This window comes from Brachyhypopomus gauderio, unplaced genomic scaffold (genome assembly GCF_052324685.1).
Source record: "Brachyhypopomus gauderio isolate BG-103 unplaced genomic scaffold, BGAUD_0.2 sc96, whole genome shotgun sequence".
NCBI lineage: Eukaryota > Metazoa > Chordata > Actinopteri > Gymnotiformes > Hypopomidae > Brachyhypopomus > Brachyhypopomus gauderio.
The window spans coordinates 70,734-94,032 of NW_027506917.1; the positions used below are offsets into that span (position 1 = coordinate 70,734).

Consider the following 23,299-nt stretch of genomic DNA (forward strand, 5'->3'; position numbering starts at 1 on the left):
TACCATCTGAAACCTCTGATCTGACTGTTCTAATGGCTTATTCAAAGTTTTTAAATGACAGAACTGTACAGAAACCTCCATCACTAACAAAAACTAAAAAGACTGAAGAAGTCTTTTTTTATAATTTTAAGACGGTTACAAAATGTTGTATTGCCAATTCTCCATTCTTCATTAGTACATTTTATCAATCTGTGGTTGTGTATTACATTACCAGATGAAATAATTACATAAATGATCATTTTGCAATTTAGAATTTCTAGTTATCTTGAAGATGCTTCTGCCTTTTCACCTCTGGATGGGTTTCCCTTGAAGCAGAGGTGTGCCTCAACAATGTCCTCCTCCTTCTCAAAGGGCACATCTCCACAGATAATGCTGTAGAGGAGCACACCCAGACTCCAGATGGTGGCTTGACGGCCCTCATACGTCCTGTCAATCAGCCATTCAGGTGGGCGGTATACCTTGGTGCCTAAGACAACGAGAGAGAATCATCAGTAACAAAATAACAAGTTTATAATAGTCTCTAATTTGATCCCATTTTTTAACTTGAGGTGCACATTTCATTCCTATGGTGAATAACCTTCAAAGCGCCTGTAGGGTTCGGTCTTAAGCAGATCGCCACAACCAAAGTCGATCAACTTGACGTCAAGGGTGTCGGTGTTGACCAGAAGGTTTTCTTCCTTGACGTCTCTATGCAGAACTCCACGGTCACGGCAGTGAAGGACAGCCTGAACCACCTGACGCATGATCAATCGTGCCAGTGGCTCAGGTAGTTGGTATTGGTGCAAGTCCAAGAAATCAAACAGGTCCATGCAGGGGATGGGTCGCTCCAGAATCAAGATGAAGCAGTCGCAATCAAACCATTCTAGCAGCTCCACAATATGCTGACAACGAGGTGGCTTGCACACCATCTCCATTAAAGCCACCTCTAGGGGGAGACTGCGAGTTTCGCCGGGCTAAAATTAGGGAACACATGGTTAGTATGGGTTTGAAGTTTTATAGTGGAATTATGGTTAGCAGGTCAACATGAAAGGGATCTGGATTGGTACCAATCATTAGATGAAACCTGAATCTAAAAAGTGAACTGTTTTCCATTCGTGTTGGGAGGAGTCACTGAATGGAATATTAACAGCTTTGCGTTTATAGTCCCTTTGCAGTTTTACCCATCTAAAAATTCCAGACATTGTTCCAATATTACATAAGTAAAGATATTGAACTTACAACAGTGATGAACCGTTCTGTGTGATGCTTCGGCACAAATTTAATGGCGATCTGGTCACATAAAAAACACAGCAAGTGAAGTTGTTTACACAAAACAGTCAGTACATTTAACATATATCTAAGGGCTTGCAGATGGTAGCCACAGCTTCTCATGTAACTCATAAATCTGGAGTCTGATAAATACTCATCCACAGATTGTCAAGCTTATCACATTGTATAATCAGGATCTTTGTGTTCAAAAAGTGGAAAAAGGTCAAGGCACATTAGATTTGACCACTTGATTGCCATGTGAATAAGAAAGGCTCTCTAGGGAAAACTCATAGCTCCTTTCAAAGTTCTAATCACAATCTAAAACAGAAATTAAGTCCCACAATCATTCTTGTATTGTGTGCTTATGCTCACCTGTTTTCCATCAGCCTTGCGGACTCCTGCATACACTGAGCCATATCCTCCTGTGCCCAGGAGATCTCCCACAGTGTAGCGTGAATTGAAGCTCACTACATGAAACAAAAACAAGTTACATCATTGTACAACATAAGATTCAGTCAAAATAAATTTCAGCAGGTGTAAAATGCTGGTAGTGTTGAGGGTGCTATTCTAGACAGACCTTTGCACTCCTCCTCTCTCTTCTCTCTCTTCTTCTTCTTTGCCCGCGTCTCCATGGGGTGGGGTGTCAAGTCTTGAGGAGCATCCCCTTTCCTCTTCCTACTCCGCCTCAGAGGTTCCTCTTCTCGCCCTCGCTTTGCAGACAACTTGCAGCTTCTGCTCACCTTGCGCTCAGCTAAAATGAAGAGAACACAATGTTTATGTAACCTTTAAGTAACATTAGAATTATTTTAACATTAGCCAATGGTTGACACAGCTGAATTATACAAGTAAAAAAAAAAAACATATTCCACATTTCAAACAGAATATAATCAAATACAAATAAATTTAATTGAAATAGAAATGCTAGTTGAAATATTAATCACTGCTGTTTCCCCATGTTTTTCTGCATCCTCTCTTTCTCATCCTCAATCATTTCTAAATCATTTCTTTGAAGAAAATGTAACTCGTGTGCTTGAAGAAAATGTATATGTACTATATGCACTGTAAATACAATTTCATCTTTCTTTTAGTTATTTTAGTTGTAATTTTAGAGACCATTTTGTGTTAATGCATCATTTATATTGGGGGTCTTTTATTTTGACATTTGGGGGGTTTGTGTTTTGTGGAGTGGCGAGATTACAGCTCGCGTTGTGTTCGGTGGATTGCTCCTACTTGTGAGGTGGATTAAAAAAAGTTAATAGTCCCATCCGTTGGCTCTAGTGTGGAATTTTGTTGAATAAGGCCTTTGTTCGGAAGCTAGAGTTTATTTTAAACTCCCACGCCTTTCATTACTAACACACCCGATAATTATATCTGAGAATTATATATATGAGCAAATATAGTGTGTGTATCGTTATTTGTAGTAGTAATTCCGATCGCAAGATACATGCAAGGTAGGATGTGTTAGCTCAGTGGAAGTGGAAATTACCCAACACAATTTAGTTTGTATAGGCCATACACGGGCAAACTACGGCCCCTTAGGCTTTTTAATCCGACCCGCCAAACCTGTCTAAATGATAGTAAGAACGTCATTTTCCCCTTTTCACGCTTTCATCTGCAATACCATCGTCTCCCCAATAGATGGCGCATTAATCCAGACACATTGACCTCCGTTGGAGTGTAACTTTCCTGCTGCCGTTTTGCCCTTTGGTAAAAATGAGAGGAGCAAAGAAAAGAAAAGAAAAGTGGACACGGAGTGCCGAGTGTCTAAAAAAGAGTGGAAAACAAAATATTTTTTCACGGAGGTCCGGCACAATCAACTGACTGCAATAAAACATTCAAGTCTAGTCTTGCTTGTAAGCTCACATTGTCCTTGCCCACAGAAGTGGGTACAAAGCACAAACTCCTTATATCACACAGACTGCTGCTGCATTGTTTAAAACTGGCCAAGTGATACCCAATACTTAAATAAGCCATGTTACATAGATTACAAAGATTAATAGATATATGCTTTGGCAGCAGTCCAGATGAGGTATCAGAAGCCAGCAAAGCAGCATGACAATGTTTTGTTTAGATTGTTTGGGGGTGTACTAAAATAGTGAAAAATGACATCTGTAATCCATATTATCAGTATTACCCGTATTATCAGTATTATACTATGCTGGTATAACAATGATTCGAAGCATTATCACCTTAGACTAAACACACCCACCTAGCAGATAACGAGTGTCACAGTACACCCACACTGTATGTGGGTCGTCAAGGTGCCCACTCTAAAGTGCTCTACTCTACACCAAACATATCACAACAAAGTAATGAATGGAAAATGAAATACATTCAAATTCATTTGTCTTCCTCTGGTCCATCTGGTTCGTTCATTTGTCTTCCCCTGTTTCTAATAAATACTGTCCACATGTTTCATAATACAAATATGTAGTCATGGTCACTTGGCAGTCATGGCTGAGTTGTTGTTATTCACATTTCCTTATAATACAGCTGACTGTCGAATGTTTAGAAGCAAGGAAATTTCATGACTGGATTTGTTGCACAGGTGGCATATTGTCACAGTTCCACGCTGGAAAGCACTGAGCTCCTGAGAGTGACCCATTCACAAATGTTTGTAAAAACAGTACGCGTGCCTAGTAAAAATATCTTATCAATGTCTATATGAAAGAAGAGGATCTGCCTCAGAACCTCGCCTTGAACATGGGGTTGAGCAAGGTGTCTCTGCCTCTCCATGTCAGGGCCTAAATGCAAAACACCAACCCAGGGCACAGAGGATGCATGAGCGTGTACTGTTAAGATCATCAGGTCTATAAGAAGGGCTACAGTGCCATGTGAATTCATTACAATGTTGAAGACTATGTGATGTCTCATTTTCTGATAAAACTGATGTTTTACTGGTCAGGTCATGTGCAGAAAGCTGATGGTTCTGCACCTCTGCCAGACCTTACAAACAAATAAATGTTTTTTTTATACTTTATCATGCATGGTTGTTTGGTTTGTTGAATATGCATGTAATCTTCAGTGTTACACAGTACCAGTGTGGAGTGGACCTGTGGGCTGGTGGATGTCCCATATAGATGGTCCTTCTACAGGCATGCTAACATGGCTGACATTTGAGGGTCCGGCCGTACTTCCGCCGTGGATCACTGGCTCTTGGGGGTTGTAGGACACACCTGAAAATCCCACAGCAGGTAAAGTGAACCCCAGCACGCCTCACAGTGAGGCTCAAATGCCTTATAAGTGTTTCCCAATGAACAAGTAATTATAAGAAGGGCTATGGTGCCATGTGATGTCATTAGAATGTGGGGAGAATGCTTAAGAATTTGTGATGTTAGAAATCTGTTTCTTTTTAAAAATGTTTATTTTTATTTGCTTTATTCATGGCCACATGGACAATGTTAACACATGGTGGGATTTATGAAAATTGAGTCAAAGAAATCAAAGAAATAACCCATGCTCCATTAATTATATTATCCTGTACACATGAAATAAAGAGCTTGACAGTCATCAATAGAATAAATATACATGTTATTTTTCTGAACCTTAGAAACCTACTACATAAATGTGTATATTTAATTTTTTATTATTATGAATAAGCCTATGGAAATCCATACTCATAAGAACTAAATATACTGTCTTACATAGAAGTATAAAATTATGTACAGTATATGAAAATGTATTTTTCTCACCATGAGTGGTACAACCTGGTGTGTCTATGAAGTTGTTTTGTTCCTGCCCAGGCCTTGGCTGGTCAATTCTGCAGGGGTAAAAACTCATTCTCAAGGTGAAAAATAGAAAGGATAGAAAGATAGAAAGATCTACAAAAAATAGAAAGTAAATCAGATCTTATTTGTAAGATTTGTAAGATTTGTAAGGGTTGTAAGTCACAGAGCAAAATCTCATACAACCAATTCTGAGCTTTTCAGCATCAAAATTGAAATCAAAACATTCCACCTTCCCAACCAAACATTCTAAACCAAACATTCCAAAGTTGAGTAGCACATGTAATATCACAACTTCCAATTTTTTAACCAAAACACCAAATCAGCCAGGCTGCTACAATAACCTGATGCAGCCTGGCTTGTATACACCTTTCATACACCTTTTCCCTGGTCAAAGTCAGGCACTTTCAATGTCTATTTTCTTTCAATTTCTATTTTCAATATTTTCCAGTACCTTACAGCTTAGGTGTAATTACAAATCAGTGATTCTTGAGACAAGGGACAAAACGGGGTTACAAATATACACTGCTCAAAAAAATAAAGGGAACCCTTAAACAACACAATATAATTCCAAGTCAACCACACTTCTGTGAAACCAACCTGTTCAGTTAGGAAGCAACACTGATTGTGAATCAATTTAACCTGCTGTTGTGCAAATGGAATAGACAACAGGTAGAAATGAGAGGCAATTAGCAAGACCCCCCCATAAAGGAGTGGTTCTGCAGGTGGGGACCACAGACCACTTCTCAGTACCTATGCTTTCTGGCTGATGTTTTGGTCACTTTTGAATGTTGGTGGTCCTTTCACACTCGTGGTAGCATGAGACGGACTCTACAACCCACACGAGTGGCTCAGGTAGTGCAGCTCATCCAGGATGCCACATCAATGCGAGCTGTGGCAAGAAGGTTTGCTATGTCTGTCAGCGCAGTGTCCAGAGGCTGGAGGCGCTACCAGGAGACAGGCCAGTACACCAGGAGACGTGGAGGAGGCCGTAGGAGGGCAACAACCCAGCAGCAGGACCGCTACCTCTGCCTTTGTGCAAGCAGGAACAGGAGGAGCACTGCCAGAGCCCTGCAAAATGACCTCCAGCAGGCCACAAATGTGCATGTGTCTGCACAAGCGGTTAGAAACCGACTCCATGAGGATGGTATGAGGGACTGACGTCCACAGATGGGGGGTTGTGCTCACAGCCCAACACCGTGCAGCACGCTTGGCATTTGCCAGAGAACACCAGGATTGGCAAATTCGCCACTGGCACCTTGTGCTCTTCACAGATGAAAACAGGTTCACACTGAGCACGTGACAGACATAACAGAGTCTGGAGACGCCGTGGAGAGCGATCTGCTGCCTGCAACATCCTTCAGCATGACCGGTTTGGCAGTGGGTCAGTAATGGTGTGGGGTGGCATTTCATTGGAGGGCCACACAGCCCTCCATGTGCTCACCAGAGGTAGCCTGACTGCCATTAGGTACCGAGATGAGATCCTCAGACCCCTTGTGAGACCATATGCTGGTGCGGTTGGCCCTGGGTTCCTCCTAATGCAGGACAATGTTAGACCTCATGTGGCTGGAGTGTGTCAGCAGTTCCTGCAATGTGAAGGCATTGAAGCTATGGACTGGCCCGCCCGTTCCCCAGACCTGATTGAGCACATCTGGGACATCATGTCTCACTCCATCCACCAACGTCACGTTGCACCACAGACTGTCCAGGAGTTGGCGGATGCTTTAGTCCAGGTCTGGGAGGTGATCCCTCAGGAGACCATCCGCCACTTCATCAGGAGCATGCCCAGGCGTTGTAGGGAGGTCATACAAGCATGTGGAGGCCACACACAATACTGAGCCTCATTTTGACTTGTTTTAAGGACATTACATCAAAGTTGGATCAGCCTGTAGTGTGTTTTTCCACTTTAATTTTGTGTGTGGCTCCAAATCCCGGCCTCCATTGGTTAATAAATGTGATTTCCATTGATGATTTTTGTGTGATTTTGTTGTCAGCACATTCAACTTTGTACAGAACAAAGTATTCAATGAGAATATTTCATTCATTCAGATCTAGGATGTGTTATTTGAGTGTTCCCTTTATTTTTTTGAGCAGTGTATAATAAGTATGAACTCCTAATAATTATATTATTTCTTTAAGTGATAGAATATTTAAAAGGTAATCACAGTAAATAGTATATGTCTTTTATATCCAGCAGTTTCAAAAACTGAGGAAATAAGGGATGAGGATACAGAGAGAAGGGAAAGTGAGATTGAACAAAGAGAGAACATGGCTAGTGAGGAGAGACAGGGAGAGCTAATACAACCCAGTGAGCCAGCAGCCAGTCAGCATAACCATCAGCCAGAAGCCAGCCAATCAGAGCTATTGAAAAAATTAAAGAGACTAGAAAGAATCATGAGGAAAACAAAGGCAGCACTACAAAAAATAAGGAAGGAAAATGCCACTCTCAAGAGACACTGAAAGTTAGGGACACAAAACTTAAGAAAACGTTTTCAAAAGATCAAATGAAAGCATTAGGCAGACTAACCACAAAAGGGATGAAATGGAGCAATGAGACAATTAAGAAGGCGTTGAAAATTGGCTTTACTGCTGGTGGGACAGGTTACAAGACCCTGCAGGAACTGCAATTTCCCCTGCCAGGAATAAGAACCCTACAGAGAAGGATGCAATGCGTTAGATTTGAGCCTGGTGTGCTGACAGAGGTGTTTGATTTCCTTAAACTGAAGGTAGATGGGTTGACAGAGATTGAACGGGAATGTCTGTTGACCTTGGATGAAATGGCAATCACACCAAGTGTGGAGTTGCATATGCTTACCGGCAAACTCTACGGTGATGTGACTTTGCCAGGTCACACAGGAGTAGCAACACATGCTTGTGTCTTTATGCTGGCTGGAAGCACAAACATGGTGGAAGCAAGTAGTGGCATATCAAGTAGTGGCATATCATTTCACTGGCAATACTACCAACAGAGCACAGTACAGGCCAATAATTATTGAATTAATACAAAGGGCAGCATCCATAGGGCTACATGTGTTCAACGTCACCACTGACATGGGCAGCCCTAAGCAGGCCATGTGGAGATCCTTTGGGGTCAACCTCAATAAAACATCTGGGCCACATCCATCAACACCAGACAGACAACTTTATTTCATGCCTGATGTCCAGAGCCGGCCCTGACCAATGTGGTGCCCTAGGCGAGATTTTGGTTGGTGCCCCCTGCATCATCAATCATTGTGTTGATTGTGTCACTATTAAAGAAACAAATAAAAAGCGAATGACTTAAATATTACCATATAACAAGCAATAAATATAAAGGTGTTGCACAAAAAATATTTTAAAACTATTTTACATAACGTAGTGCAGAGAACAACTTTTAAATATTAATAATAAATTTAAAATAAAAATAAAAAAACTACCACCAGTGCAAATCAGGGCAATTTGCCTACTGCAACATTATTATTTCAAAAGTGCATTCGCAATGAACAGAGGGTTAGTATGTATTTATTTTAAGCTAAGCTAATCATAGCACCTCCTAGGATTGGGCAGTATGATGACTCTTTTCACTAAGATCATACAGAGGGGAAAAAGCCACAATGACGATTGAGTGTTGTGAGTCAAGCAAGCTGGTTTCAAAGAAAAACACAACAGCTACAGATTGGCAACATTTTGGATTTGTTTCAAATAAAAAGGAGACCATTGGAGCACGCCCCCACGATTTTAATTCGATAATATGATTGGTTGATAAAACTGCCAATCTATAATAAAAGCTCTCAATGTAAAAGGGCCTTTCTCTCTTTTACCTAGAAACAACGGTGTGAAATATTCTGATTGGTAGATTTTTTATTTCACTGCTGAGGTTTTTTTCCAGCACAAGTACGAAAAGTGGATTTGAAAGCCGATTTATAGGAAAAATACAAATTATTGATGAAGTGTTATTAACATATATTACATATAATAGATAAAGCATCCTTTTTAAGATCAATTAACCTTCAGAGAAGGCGTTGAAGTCCCTGACGATTCGCCAATGGTATAGTGTTAATTCACCACATATTACCATTATATTACCTGTTTTTCTGCCTTTTTGAGGTCTTTACAGGGAGATGTCACTCATTCTGTGGTGTATAGAGAAACAGTAACGAGGTGCGCAGAGCGCGCGGGGGAGGGCGGGTTGGCGTGCGGGTGATAGGTGTCGTGTGTTGTTATTATAAGAATTATTAATTTGACTAATATTATTAAACAATGAAATTATGATTATGTGGACTTTGCTTGTTTTCACATTTATTAATTGTTCATTTGTTAAAAATAAAAATAAAAACCACATGCACGTGAGCGTCTCCCTGGACAGCCGGCGCCCCTAGCATTTGCCTATGTCGCCTAATGGAAGGGCCGGCCCTGCTGATGTCCCACATCTGGTAAAGAGCTTGAAAAGTGCCCTTGTCCGTGGACATGTGTTCAAAATTCCTGAGGACATTGTAAACAAAGAGAACCTCCTCTCTAATGAGGTTTCAGTGGTCCCTATTAAAGACCTAGTGGCCTTTCAGGAAGGGATGGCATTAAAAATAGCTCCACATCCGTCAGCTGCAGCCATCGAGCCAAGTCACTTTGACAAGATGAAGGTTGGTCCTGCTCTAAATGTATTCAGTAAGGCAACAAGTGCTGGGCTGAAACACATGGTGCAGCAAGAAAAACGCCCTCTGTCCTACACAACTACAGCGTGGCTCCTGGAGCAAGTTGATCATTGGTTCAATCTAATGTCATCTCGTCATCCAATTAGGGCCTTGAGCAGACTGAAGATGGAGGAGTAGCAAAAGGCCATCACCTTCCTCCAGGACATTGTCCATCTGTTCCGTGGGATGAAGATTGGTCAGAAGGGACACTGGAAGCCTGTTCAGACTGGGGTGATAATGGCAACAACATCAATTTTAGCCATACGAGAAGAGATGCTGACTAGAGGACACAGGTTTGTGTTAACATCAAGATTCACACAAGACTGCCTTGAAAATACCTTCAGCTGTGTGAGGTCTAAAAATCCTGTCCCAACTCCAGTGGAATTCCATCGTGCACTGAGGATCATATCTGTGGGACAGTTCCTCACAGCCATCAGGTTTGGGAGCTACCTGGAAGACAACAGTAGCTTTTTGGCAGACTTCTTGGACACAGTGGAGCAAAATGTCATACCATCAGTCAGAGTGGAACAGCTAATGGCGGTCAACAGAGCTGCACCTGACCTCACAAAGAGCGGGAAATGCATTCTCTTCCATCTTGCTGGCTACATCGTCCACAAGGTCATTAGGTTTGCCAGCATCTGTGAAAAATGCAAAATTGCAGCACAGCACAGTGATGACAGTCCTGCTGGAGAAAACAGCATCTTATTGAACTTAAAAGAGCAAGGCAGGTGCTCTTTGTCATCCTTCCCAAGACGCATATGATTTCATTCACCAAATTGAGGAACTATTTAGGACCAAGACTGGTTCCTGCCTCATGGAACTCCCTGATGCAGTGAGGGGTCTTGGAGAAACAAGCTCAGGCACTTTATAATAATAATAATAATAATAATAATCTTTATTTATATAGCACCTTTCATACATACATGCAACTCAAAGTGCTTTACAGTATAAATAAAATAAACATAAAAAGAAGACAAAAAGAAAATGTTAAAGAAATTAAAGTAAAATAACATAAAATGTAAAAAAGTAAAGTAAACAATATAATAAAAAAGTAAAGTAAATAAAACTAATTAAGATAAGTAAATATAAGAAGATAAAAATAAAATATTAAAATTAAAGATAAAAAGAAATAATTAAATAAAGTGACAAATTATAAAATAATAGACTAGAATTTCTTAACTAAAAGCAGATCTAAACAGGAAAGTTTTGAGACTGTTCTTGAAACTATTCAGGGATGAAATGCATCTGAGCTCTTCAGGAAGAGAATTCCAGAGCTTTGGGCCATAGTGGCTAAAAGCACCCTCGCCAATCTTTAATCGGCATCTAGGAATCACCAGTAGATTTACTGTTTGAAGACCTCAGAGACCTGACTGGAACATATCTAACCATCATTTCACTGAGGTAAAGAGGGGCAAGACCATGAAGACATTTAAAAACCATGACTAGAACCTTAAAATCTATCCTAAAGCTGACAGGTAACCAGTGCAGTGAGTGGAGTGCAGGTGTAATATGATCTCTCTTTCTCCTGCGGGTCAGAACCCTTGCAGCCGCGTTCTGAACTCGCTGTAGGTGCGAAATAGAGCTCTTTGGAAGAGCAGATAGAACAGCGTTACAATAATCTAGCCTTGATGTGATAAATGCATGGACAAGTTTTTCACTGTCAGCAGGAGTGAGCATATCCCGGATCTTAGCAATGTTTCGAAGGTGAAAATAAGCTGTCTTGCATGTAGTCATGATGTGTGATTTGAAGCTGAGCTCATTATCAAAGGTGACGCCCAGGTTCTTAACACATTGTCTGGCATTCAGATTCATTTTATTTAAATAGGTCTGGACATCATTCCTTTGTGAATCACTGCCAAGAACAAGAACCTCTGTCTTCTGTTTATTTAATTGCAGAAAATTGTCAGACATCGATGTCTGTATATCATCTATGCAGTCAAACAGTGAGCAAATTGATTTTAGGGCCTTAGGTTCTAGAGAAATGTAAAGTTGAGTGTCATCTGCATATTGATGATAACTAATACCATGTTTATTAATGATATATGGTAGCGGAAGCATATATAGGTTGAATAGTAACGGCCCAAGAATTGATCCTTGGGGGACGCCACAAGTTATTTTTTGACGTGTGGAGGAAGAGGTACCTAATGCTACATAGTAATCACGCCCAGTTAGGTACGATCTAAACCAGTCTAAGACTAAGCCACTAAGGCCTACCCAACTCTGTAGTCGATCAAGAAGAATTTCATGATCAACCGTGTCAAAAGCGGCGCTTAAATCCAGCAGAAAAAGGACTGAGAGTTTGCCTGCATCCTTATTCAAGGGCTGTTTCAGTGCTGTGGAGAGCTCTGAAACCAGATTGAAAAGTGACATGGTTTCAAGCATTTCTTCAAAATCTTCAAGAAAGTCTGCATGTAGTCTGGGAGGATGATAGATAACAATCAAAAGAACTGAATAAGTACTGTTGAGTTGTACTGCCAGATATTCAAACGTAGGATGTTCCCCTAATGAGATCTGCTTACAGCGGAATGCTTTATGGTAAAAACATGCAACACCACCACCTCTCTTATTTACTCTAGAGACATTAAAATAGTTAAAGTCAGGAGGCGAAGCTTCATTTAGCACTATTGCTCCATTGCTATCAAGCCAAGTCTCTGTTAGAAAAAGAAAGTCCAGACAATAATCTTCAATTAATTTAGCTATTATAAAAGTCTTGTTTGTGAGTGAGAGGTCGTTTAGTAAGGAGACTTTGAAGACTTGATGTGTTTGATCGGCATCACTTACATCACTTGTGGATTTCACTGGGATCAAATTTTGTTTGTTACAATGTTTTGTGCCCTTGTGTTTTCTTCTGATTACATTTTTATTTCGATTCTGAGAGCCATGCCACCGGCTATTTAAAATAACTGGAATGTAGCACTTACTAGGAGCATGGGTTCTAGTGTGTCAGACCTGAGTCACTGAGTGTGCAGGAGAAGTAAGTGAGTTCCTACAAGACTGCAGACTGTAGTGTTGCGACAATGCAGAGAAACGTCTCTTTCTTTGCCAGTTACAGGGACGGTTTTATCAGCAGCTTGTGTGGCAAGAATCGAGTCCAGATATTCCTCATCCTCCCTTATAGAATGTAAGGTATGGATTCTTTCCTGAAGTTCCGCCACCCTCTGAGACAGTTTGATACACTCAGAGCAAATAGATGATGTGGAAGCATGAGCCATAATCGAGGCAATATCAAGAGAACTGGGCACACAAGGCTCAAATATCCAAGTTAAAAATCAAGTGCAAAATTAACACCCAAGAAGTTCTGGCAGGTATTTCACAGCTGGGAAAGTATCAGTTACTGATAGAACGGTGCACTAAAACCACTAACTCACAAGGTTGAGGCACAAAAACAGTTCACTCGCAGTGTCGGACTGTCGGAGTATCAAAAATGCTAAATTATCCTTTACAGATAAATGTAAAAAAGCTTACCAAGTGAAGTAATGAGTAATGGATCCTTTTAACTTGTAAAAATAACTTAACTTGTAGTTATAACTCCAATAAATGAAAAAACAGTAAAGGACAGGCAGAGCTGGCAGAAAAGCGTCTGTACAGGAGGAAAGCAGGAAGTAGGAGGAAAGCAGGAAGCTCACTTTACAGTAAGCTTCCAGCTTGCTGTGGAGTACAAGACAAAATCATGAAAAGATTCATACGGCTAAGGTTGAGAATTGAGGCGGCAACAATACCAAATGACAGAAAGAAGAAACAGTTAAAAGATGGTCATTTTGGAAGCAAGAGCCAATCCAGAAAGTTGAAAAACAACTCCAAGAGCCAAGCTTCAAAATCCGGCAACCCCTAAACAGCTCCAAATGTGCCATCAAGCCCATTAGTCACTCCAACAGAAACATTTGGACTAATCATTGCTCCTACAAGTGCTCCAGCCCCCCCAGCCAACATCACTACTCCTACACTCCTACAGCCAACATACGGCAGTGTAATAAACATTGATTTCTTATTGCTATTTGAAACTTACCTTGTTGTGTTTTCAATCTCATCATGGTCAGCACCCAATTATCCCACAGCAGGCAACTAATATACACCAACAAGATAAATTAAATACAACATAAATAATACAATAATAGAATACAAGTCTAGTATGGTTACATATGATTACATATATCATACTGTACTATAACATTTTAGTATGTTGTATTCCTCTTTAGTCTTGTAAGATTCATTGATCAAAAGTGCCACCCTAGTTTCAACTTACCTTGTGTTTTCAATCTCTCTTGATGACCTTCCCTCTCCCTTTGCCATCAATCCAAAGTCTGCTGAGCATAATACAGATAATAGTCAACAGAATAACAAAATCTACACACTTGATCTATAAATTACACTGTTGTGTACTATTTAGAAGTCTTAAATATGCATTCTAATCAATATCAGCAGTGATGTATCACAAGAATGGCTCTCCTACTTATTGTGCGTTAGCTTACCGTTAGCTGGTACTCCAAAATGGATATCCTCATTTCAGCTCCTCGACCCAACACACTCTACAATCACACTCAAATGTTATATTTAACCAATACTTAGCTGCCCCGCAAAAACATCGCGTTTAGGTGAAATGGCATTAAGAGTGGAATTTACAATTAATAGGCTGTCAGTGGTTAATGTGAAATCTCGCTAACCGTATTCACGTTGCCTTAGCATACATTTAGTTCCCTAAATCTGCTTATTAAGAGGTGGATAATTCACTAAAATATTTTAATGCACATGTTAATTTGATTCTGATGTCCTTATAATACACAATCTGATTTTTTAGGCGTACTAACCTGCAAAAGTGTTAAAAAACGGTAAATGACTGGCAGCAGCGGCTGCCAAACAAAAACTTTAATTTTAAAGTAAAAAACCCTGATTTAAATTAAGTGGAAAAACAATAAATTTACAGAAAAATTCATTAAACATTCTGCAGATTTTTCCTGGATTATTATGATTTAGCACTTTTAGATTTAGCAAAGTGACAGCAGTAATATTTTTGCAGAGAAATATCGTTATTTTACAACTTTTCCCTGATTTATTACAATTAAGCACTTTCAATAAAGTGACAGTACTAAAAGTTTTGCAGAGAAATACCTTTATTTTACAACTTTTCCCTAAATTATTACAATTAAGCACTTTCAATAAAGTGACAGCACTAATAGTTTTGCAGAGAAATACCTTTATTTTACAACTTTTCCCTGAATTAGTACAATTAAGCACTTTCAATAAAGTGACAGCACAAAAAGTTCTGCTGAGAAGTACCGTAATTTTACAGATTTTTCCTGTCCATATTCATCGTGACTTCCAGGACAAACTCAAATGTGGAATGCAAACTGCAAAGTTATTTTATACAAATGAAAAAGTATATTATACCAATGTTGAGCACCTCAATGTCCTCTATCATCACTTTTAATCATTTAAATCCCCAGGACTGTACTCAGTGTCTTTCTCCATCACCAATATCAGTAGCCTGAACACAACTACAAACACATAACACTGATGTGACATGAAAGATACACTCCTTCTCATTTACATGTAGGGCATTTAGCAGACACTCTTATCCAGAGCGCCTTACGAAGTGCTTTGCCATCTGTTCACAGAATTAATTCTAAATAGTACATAGATAGGTCAGAATTCAAGATACCCTCGAACCAGAATACTACTAAACTACAGAAATCAATGCAAATACCTAGAAGTACACAAAAACATAGGCTGAATATTGCTAAACTACAGAAATTAAAATGGATACCTACAAGAAATGCAAACTCACTAGGTACTATATCATACAACGGAAACAACTATGACAAGTGCTAGAGATTTAGTCTGTTCTACAGATGAGTCTTCAGTCATTTGAAGACTGCTAAGGACTCTGCAGTCTGGACAGTCAATGGAAGCTCATTCCACTATCTCGGAGCCAGGACAGGTCTTGAAGTTTGTTTTCCGTGAGACTTTAAGCATGGCGTTTTAAGCCAAGCCGTACTTGAGGTTCAAAGTACTCAAGGTTTGGATGGGGCTTTGACCATGGCCATCATGTAGGGAGGGGTTGGTCCATTTTTGGCTTTGCAAGCAAGCATCGAGGTTTTAGATCTGATGTATGCAGCTACTGGAAGGCAGTAAAGAGAATGCAGCACTGGAGTGATATGTGAACTTGGGGAGATTGAAGACCAGTCATGCTGCTGCATTCTGGATCAGTTTGTAGAGGTCTGATGACCCATAGAGAAAGATCCGTAAGTAAGCAGTTGCAGTAGTCCAGCTTTGAGATGATGAGAGACTGTAAAAGCACCTGGGTAGCTCCCTGTGAAAGAAAGGGTTGTATTCTCCGTATGTTGCAGAGAAGAAATCTGCAGGATCTGGTCATTGGCCTCTCAGAAGTGAAAAGCTGAAGTCTGCCTGTTAAAAAGTTGCAGACAAAATCCAAAGTTAGCTGCTGTTAATTTTGTGCCAATAACATTACAAATATTATAGTACAAATATATAGCAAAGCCATTTCAAAAAGGGATCACACTTCTGTGTTATGTTGAATCATGACAATGATAGCACTTAATCTTGGAAAACACATAAACAGGGAAGAGGGATTCAGGAGGTGGCAGATCCTGAAGATCCAGTGTAGTGGTGCAGCAGGGAGAGTCACTCACCTCAACATAATGGCCAGATTGATTTGTAGGCTACTGTGAGCTAGGCTGTGATGCTCCTGCTCTGGGCTGTGATGCTCCTGCTCTGGGCTGTGTTGCGCTCCTTCTCTGGGCTGTGTTGCACTCCTGCTCTGGGCTGTGTGGTGCTCCTGCACTGGGCTGTGTTGCGCTCCTGCTCTGGGCTGTGTTGCGCTCCTGCTCTGGGCTGTGTTGCGCTCCTGCTCTGGGCTGTGTTGCGCTCCTGCTCTGGGCTGTGTTGCGCTCTAGCTCTGTACAGTAAACAAAATGTAGGCCAAACTTGGTGCATATAATTTTTTTGCTTTACATATTTAACATATGAGAAAAGCATATTTATTCCCTAAGGGTTAAAATGTAATGGACAAAATCTTCACAATGATCACAATAATGGTGTTTTAATTTTTTACACAAACCATACCTGGTCTCCTTCACCCTTTCTTTCTTCAGTGCATAATGGCCGGATTGATTTGTACTGTGAGCTAGGCTGTGATGCTCCTGCTCTGAGTTGTGTTATGCTCCTGCTCTGGGCTGTGTTGCGCTCCTGCTCTGGGCTGTGTTGCGCTCCTGCTCTGGGCTGTGTTGCGATCTTTATCAAATGAAACATTCACGTGAAATGTGTTTTTAAACTGGGCTAACTAGCTAGTTAACTAGCTAACGTTGGCTTACATAAAGTAAGGACGTTTTCTTACCTGATGTCACCAATAATGCTTCACTTAAATTTTCTTCCTCTGTGCCCCGTTTCCATCTTATTTTGTTGAATCATCCAACGATAATCCGCTCAAAATAATAATTTGGCAGGTAGATGTAAAATAATCCAGGTAGCTAGCTAGCCACCACAGCTCGTAGGCTGACCATCAGCACACTCACTGAAATGTTCAAACATGACCTGAGAGGCGCGAACAGTTGTCATTGGCCAGTTTCCTGAATGACAGTCAGATTAACCAATTATGGTTAAAAGCAATACGTTGAGCTCAAATCACGTTTATGCCCCTAGCCTAGAGATAACATTTATATTTAAGTGGTTGTTCAACTTGTGTTTTTATTCCAGTGTGTAACTATAGGCACACACATTTTTAAGTTTAAAAGCCTGTTCCATTACAATGTACGTCTACCAGTATATCAGTTCATCTGTCTCTCAGTGTGTTACAGGTTATTTCCTTGGTTATGTTCAAGTATAGACCCAGTGTTTAGAAATGTTTCTTTTAAAAGTCCAGCGCCCAAACAAACTGCCATTTTCTATTGCCATTGACTGCACAAGAACTAAAATGAGAACAGACATCAATAGAGATGGAACAATCAACAGAAATCTCCTACAGCCATTACTACAGTTACATACTTTAGATATGCCAATGTAAAAATCTAATGTCTGAACTGACATTAGGAAGTCACTCTTCATTCTGTAGGCATCATAAAAATGAGCATTTTCAACTGCAGAAATTATTTTCAATTACCATCACGTTCTGTGGCAAATTAATATGTCCGAACCTATATATTTTGTTCATTTTTCTCCTGAACATCAATGGATCCTCTGAATTACGAGGACGCCTAACAATCAAAATACGAGTATTGATACATGTAAGCCACATTCATTTCTGACATTGAAAATCATGTTTAAACCAGCAGTGCCAAAAGACATAAGATTTTGATTAAAATGACAGAGAAAAAAACTTTTTAGTTCTTACAGACATAAACCTTTATATAATCAACCGAATGTTTAATTGCAGATAATTGCTGTAATTATACATGAATCTGTATATAATTTAAGAAAGCAGAAAAATACCGTATAAATAATACTGTATTATTTCCGTAAAAAAACGAGAAAAGCATGTAACTTGTAATTATTGTCATAATACTTAAAATAAAAGACATTTTGTCAAATTACAAATGTCTGTAATTTTACAAAGTTTTGCATACAATTGGAAAAAATGTTAAAATACATTAAATATTTACAGTTATTTTCCATAAAATTAGGATTTTTTTTACAGTGTACTCAAGCTCAATAATTTCTAATTGTTTTAAACCTCGCAAAAACATGGACGGATTGTCCTGAGAGACAGACTGCATTAAATATCCTGCCAGCAGCAGAAACTAGAAAGGGCTCTTTAAATTGAGAGCGATGTACGGTGAGTTAATGAAGCTACTGTACCCCTGCTGTGCGTAAATGCGCACATTGCTCCTCCAAACTTTCCATATGCTTTTTTTCATAACACAGTAGAGAAACTGCCAACCTCTGAGCAGTAGCCGTTCGTCCTTCTGTTGACTGCTTGCTAGCATGGTCTGCATGCATCGTAGCAAAGTGACGGCTGATTTCGTACTCTTTGAAAACTGCAACCGTTTCTTGGCATATCACACATACAGCCGTTGATCAAAGCTCAGTGAGAAAAATATTTTGTTGTCCACTCAACACACTTTTTAAGCACTCGGCACTCAGTTCCCACTTTCTTTTCTTTAGTCCACTCATTTTTACCTTTAAAAAGCCTAACGGGCCTTATGGTACGTGTACGTTCCGTCCAAAGCATTTTTGTTTTTTAAATCAAGTATTTGGAGAGCGCGAGCTGACTGGATTTTATTGCTTTTTTTTCCTTCACTTTGCCGTGTGTTATATTTGCAAAACGACACATTATATTTCCAGAATTATTTTCTGTATGAAAAATAAAATAATAAAATAAAGCCTTAATAGAGAATTTAAAAACGAACTGATAGTGAAAATGATTCCCAAAAGTTTTTACATAAACCGGATGTAAAAAAGGGACATCTTATTTTTAATAGTTGCATACTTTTTGTTGCAAAGCTAAAATATCAACGAAAATCCAGTAGGCCCTACTCCAAAATCGCGACTAAGGCTTTTAAATACTTTTTAAGGGCCTTCATTTTTCCAATATTGATTTATCAACTTATAGTACTTTTTAAGACCCGGCGGACACCCTGTACAACCACAAAATAAAAACTACAATGGTGATGACACTTACATCAATTTTAGACACTTTTACTTTCTGTGATTTAAAGATTTGATTTTAAAGATTTGACCAACTTTATTTGGTTTAGAAGTGGTTTGTATGTCAAATTATTTTACGTTAATTCTATTTTAGTTTATTATAAATCTTGGTTGCCTAATTGTCACATATAACAAAGTTGGGGATTCACCTCACCTTAGTGATGCTAGTGAAATGCCAAATTATCCCCTTAAAAATTATAACCCTTGCAAATATAAATATATCTAGCTTTGGGATTATTAATAAGGCTAAATCGAGGTTAATGGTTATTGTAACTCTGTTAGTCCTAGACGACGTCTTGATGCTGATTCTAAATCAATATAACTATATAAAACACAAATATGGAATGGCGCTTTTAATTAATAGCGGTCCTTAAACTGTGGTGGTATAACGTTATATGCCATATCATATGATATAGGTAAATGACGGACGTAGTATGTTCGAGGTTATGAAAACTGCCCAGTCGCCTACTGAAAGAACGCACTGCTTTAAGATTTGAGCAGAACGTAATGCATTGAAATCTAATGCCTACTGCACGGCATTTCGGACGGAGCCACGGATCCTCCAACGTTAGAGCCTTAATATGAGGTTATCCGAATTGAGCATTTGGAACAGGTGAAGTGCACAGGTTTCTCCATGTAATCTGTCTGCGCAGTCCAAATACGATGTTAACGCAGTCTAGAACCGATATAGACCATAAAATCTACAGTATTAATGCTGGAAGCATGTTTGGACTAACATATGTTTGAACTTTACTGACCTTTTATTTGAAACTTGGAGGGACTTCTGAGATTTTGCCTCTGTGATTTGTTGAAGCTCTTTGGGTATGTCCCCTTTATCAGAAACAGGTATCGTGTCCCACTTCTCCTCAATTGCACGTTTAACTGAGTATCGCAGAAATGACTGCGATGAGTGCAAGCGTCATTACCATTTCATGGTTATTTACTTGTATTTAATAAAATTGATTCAAAATGTAAAATAGCCCAACTGAACGAACGTCGAAGTGCTATTTTCAAGGTCAGTCAACTAAAACCATTTAGGATGGAATGATAAAAGAGAGCACAGTTATTTACTGGCAAGGATAAAACAAACTGATTAGCAGACATTTGGAACCTCCACGTATTAGAAACAAAGCAGTAGTGATATTTCTCAGGTCTTTCCGAGGATATTCACAAAAATATTTAATAATTGTTGACAAAAAAGTAAATTGGCAAAATAAATGGACAGTCCTCATTGTGAATTCAAGAGAAAAAAATGCTGACAACGAAAAATTATAGGTGTACGTTGTACACTGACATGAAAATACCTAAGTAGGACATTCGATGGGTAGCACAGATTTTTATAACACCGGAGTGGATCTGATACACGTCCAGGGCCAGAGTGGGTGTGATAAATGTCCCAGCCCAAACTACTGAGATTAACATGGGCCAGCTCAATGTGATTTGCACTTGAAGACTCGGCCAATTAGTAGCTTTAGTTATTATCTAACTGTCACTATGACAACACGGCCAATTAGTAGTTTTAGTTATTATCTAACTGCGTCCCTACGACAACACGGCATATGAAGTCACAATGCAGGAGACCTATAAAAGTCGCCACAGACAGTGTTTAATTTAACCACAGATGGTTTGATCGTCACCGAGGTTGAAGTAGCTAGTAGAGCGGTTCAGCGATATCTTGTGCGAGTAAAGGAGTGAAGATTCCAAGTGATCATGTTTAAACAAATGATGAGGGTAAGTTCATGTTCCTTTGAGCTTTTTCCATAATCTCACTTTAGTCCGAGTAAGTTCGAGAGAGCCGCTTCTCAGTCTATTTATTGAAAATGACATTCCTCGTCGAGACAGTTCTCTAAAGTTGCTTTGTAGCAACAGTGATTGTAGAATATTGCACAAAAATAGAACTAAATTGCTTTCGACCACAAATGGCGACTCAGATTAACATTAATTATCCGGTTACATCCCAGTTACTTCATTTTACGGCCTCTTATCACATTTAAGATGTGTAACCAATTAATATTGGTTATTAACCATCTGAGGTCATTAAGATAGATCAATATTCTCTCCTTGAGAGTCCAGCGGTGTTGAGAAAAAAAATAAAATTATGAAATGTTCGTATTCCCCCTATCCTGTCTGCGCGTATGTCCGCAGCCTGTATTTTCACAGAAAAGGGTAGCATTCTACAACGTGTTTAATGCATAATGTAGCCTACTTTATAATTATTTCACTCACCACTGGCGACAGCCGATACGACAGCATTATTTTTTTATGGGTAAGGATTTTTTGTAATTGGAAAAATATCCATCATTTTCTTTTGAGTTTGTATTTTAAAAGTTAAACGATAGACTCCAGCTCCCGCTCACGTGTTCGTCTCTGCCCACCAACAAATGCAGGAATCCGATCACCAGCATGACTCGCAAAACGGAGCTAAAACTAAGCGTTGAAAATGGCCAAGCGAAAAATATCGCATTTTTCCCCACACAGTCTACATCTCTGTCGGACACAAAGAGGACACACTTCTTTATAACTGTACATAATTAAGTTAATTTTAATGGGATCAAGTCACTCGTATGCATACTAGGAAACTTCAGTAAAGTTTGTTTCACGTTCGAGTATTCGGAATTTTCTTCAATAACTAAGACAGTATTGGCAAAAGTGCTATAATAAAATTCTTGTTTCTGGCAACCAAGACAAACATCTACAACTTTGTTTACGTCAGGAATAGACGTATTTTAACTGTGCAACTTTCACCACTGCAACGTCTAAGGCACCGTCTACAAATGACCTTAACACAGACGCAAGTGGCGGTCGTGAAGGCCCCAGAGCACTACACACTGTTTTTTGTAATAATTTCAATAGCTTATAAACGGTCCTTCATAAGACCACCAAACAAGTTGTATTACATAAAGTGCATGGTGTACGGCAACCGACAACGTTTTTTAAAGTGGGTCGCGACTTAATGACAATGAGAGAAAGTGGGTCCCGGGCTGAGACCAGTTGAGAACCCCTGCGATAGTCATCATGAAACTCATATTTTCTTCATTTTCTCTACTACAGTCTAAGAAAGCTGGGCCAGCAGAGGAGCTTCCTGAGTTCTGTGATGTGTCGGCCCCCAGCGTGAAAAACAAGCAGGCAAAGAAAGACCATAGCAGATGGTTTTCAGGTGAGATTTAGCGTGATTACATGTTACCAAAACATGATGCATTATGAGGTTATTTATTCATAACTATAATTTTCCACAATTTATGTTTTTAGTGACAATTGCTTATGTGCATCATTAGTCTCTGCCTCATAGATGCTTAAAGTAAATGTTTCTTTCACCACAGCTATTTGCTGTACTAGAGTGGAGGAGGCAGTGATTGAGGATCTCAACACTCCTCCATGTGGGAAAAGTGGTGGAGTCAAATCCACCTCTGGGATTAATCCAGCTGTTCTAACTGAAGAGCTGAGGAATACACTGCCAAGCAATGTGAGTACGAATCTCTGTATCTCTGTCTTCCTATCTGCCTGTGTGTCTGAGTTACCATAGCAACATGAGCCTTTGGCCATGTCTGGTCAGACCTTCACAACAGTAGATGTTCTTTACATTAGCATTTTACTTCTTAAAGAAATAATCAGCTTAAGGTTAAAAGTAATTAAAAATCATTAAGCTTTTGGATACTGATGAACTTTTTACACTTTCCTTTAACCTAACTAGATGAAAATGGAGGATTTGATTGAAGTGCTGGAAAAAATCTCAGCATGGGTCAAAGTGGCAGTGAAGGAGGTGGTTGCTCAGGACCTCATCCCTATAGTGAGGAACCTGATGCTGGAAAGGATTGCGGCTCTGGACCGAGTAAAGGCACAAATGAGCTGCAGGGGGACTCAGTCAGTGCTGTCTGACCTTTCTGAGGAGGCACTCCAGTCGGGCATCGTGAGGAGATTTGTGAAGACTGCTTCAGAAACTTTTCTCCAAGAACGCCTTGGGTTGACATCCTGGACCAAGCCTGACACTGATCACTACGGTTC

The 23,299-nt window shown here is 39.6% G+C and overlaps 1 protein-coding gene across 1 annotated transcript; it reads right to left on the reverse strand.

The window, feature by feature from the left end:
- Nucleotides 1–260: 260 nt before the first annotated feature.
- Nucleotides 261–6,062, reverse strand: LOC143496522 (serine/threonine-protein kinase pim-2-like). Its single transcript, XM_076992689.1, has 7 exons — nucleotides 4,941–6,062; nucleotides 4,287–4,424; nucleotides 1,826–1,999; nucleotides 1,621–1,715; nucleotides 1,219–1,269; nucleotides 578–953; nucleotides 261–466 (listed from the first exon to the last, which is right to left on the reverse strand). The coding sequence occupies exons 1-7, from the start codon at nucleotides 5,026–5,028 to the stop codon at nucleotides 261–263; spliced, it is 1,128 nt and encodes a 375-aa protein (XP_076848804.1). The 5' UTR covers nucleotides 5,029–6,062.
- Nucleotides 6,063–23,299: the final 17,237 nt, after the last annotated feature.

What these genes read in the sequence shown, in the direction of transcription:
- LOC143496522 (XM_076992689.1), bottom strand. Translation starts at nt 5,028, where the DNA reads ATGAGTTTTTACCCCTGCAGAATTGACCAGCCAAGGCCTGGGCAGGAA. An exon ending in CAGAACGGTTCATCACTGTT is followed by an intron (nt 954 to 1,218) that starts GTAAGTTCAATA and finishes CCCTAATTTTAG; the next exon opens with CCCGGCGAAACTCGCAGTCT. An exon ending in ACCCTACAGGCGCTTTGAAG is followed by an intron (nt 467 to 577) that starts GTTATTCACCAT and finishes TCGTTGTCTTAG; the next exon opens with GCACCAAGGTATACCGCCCA.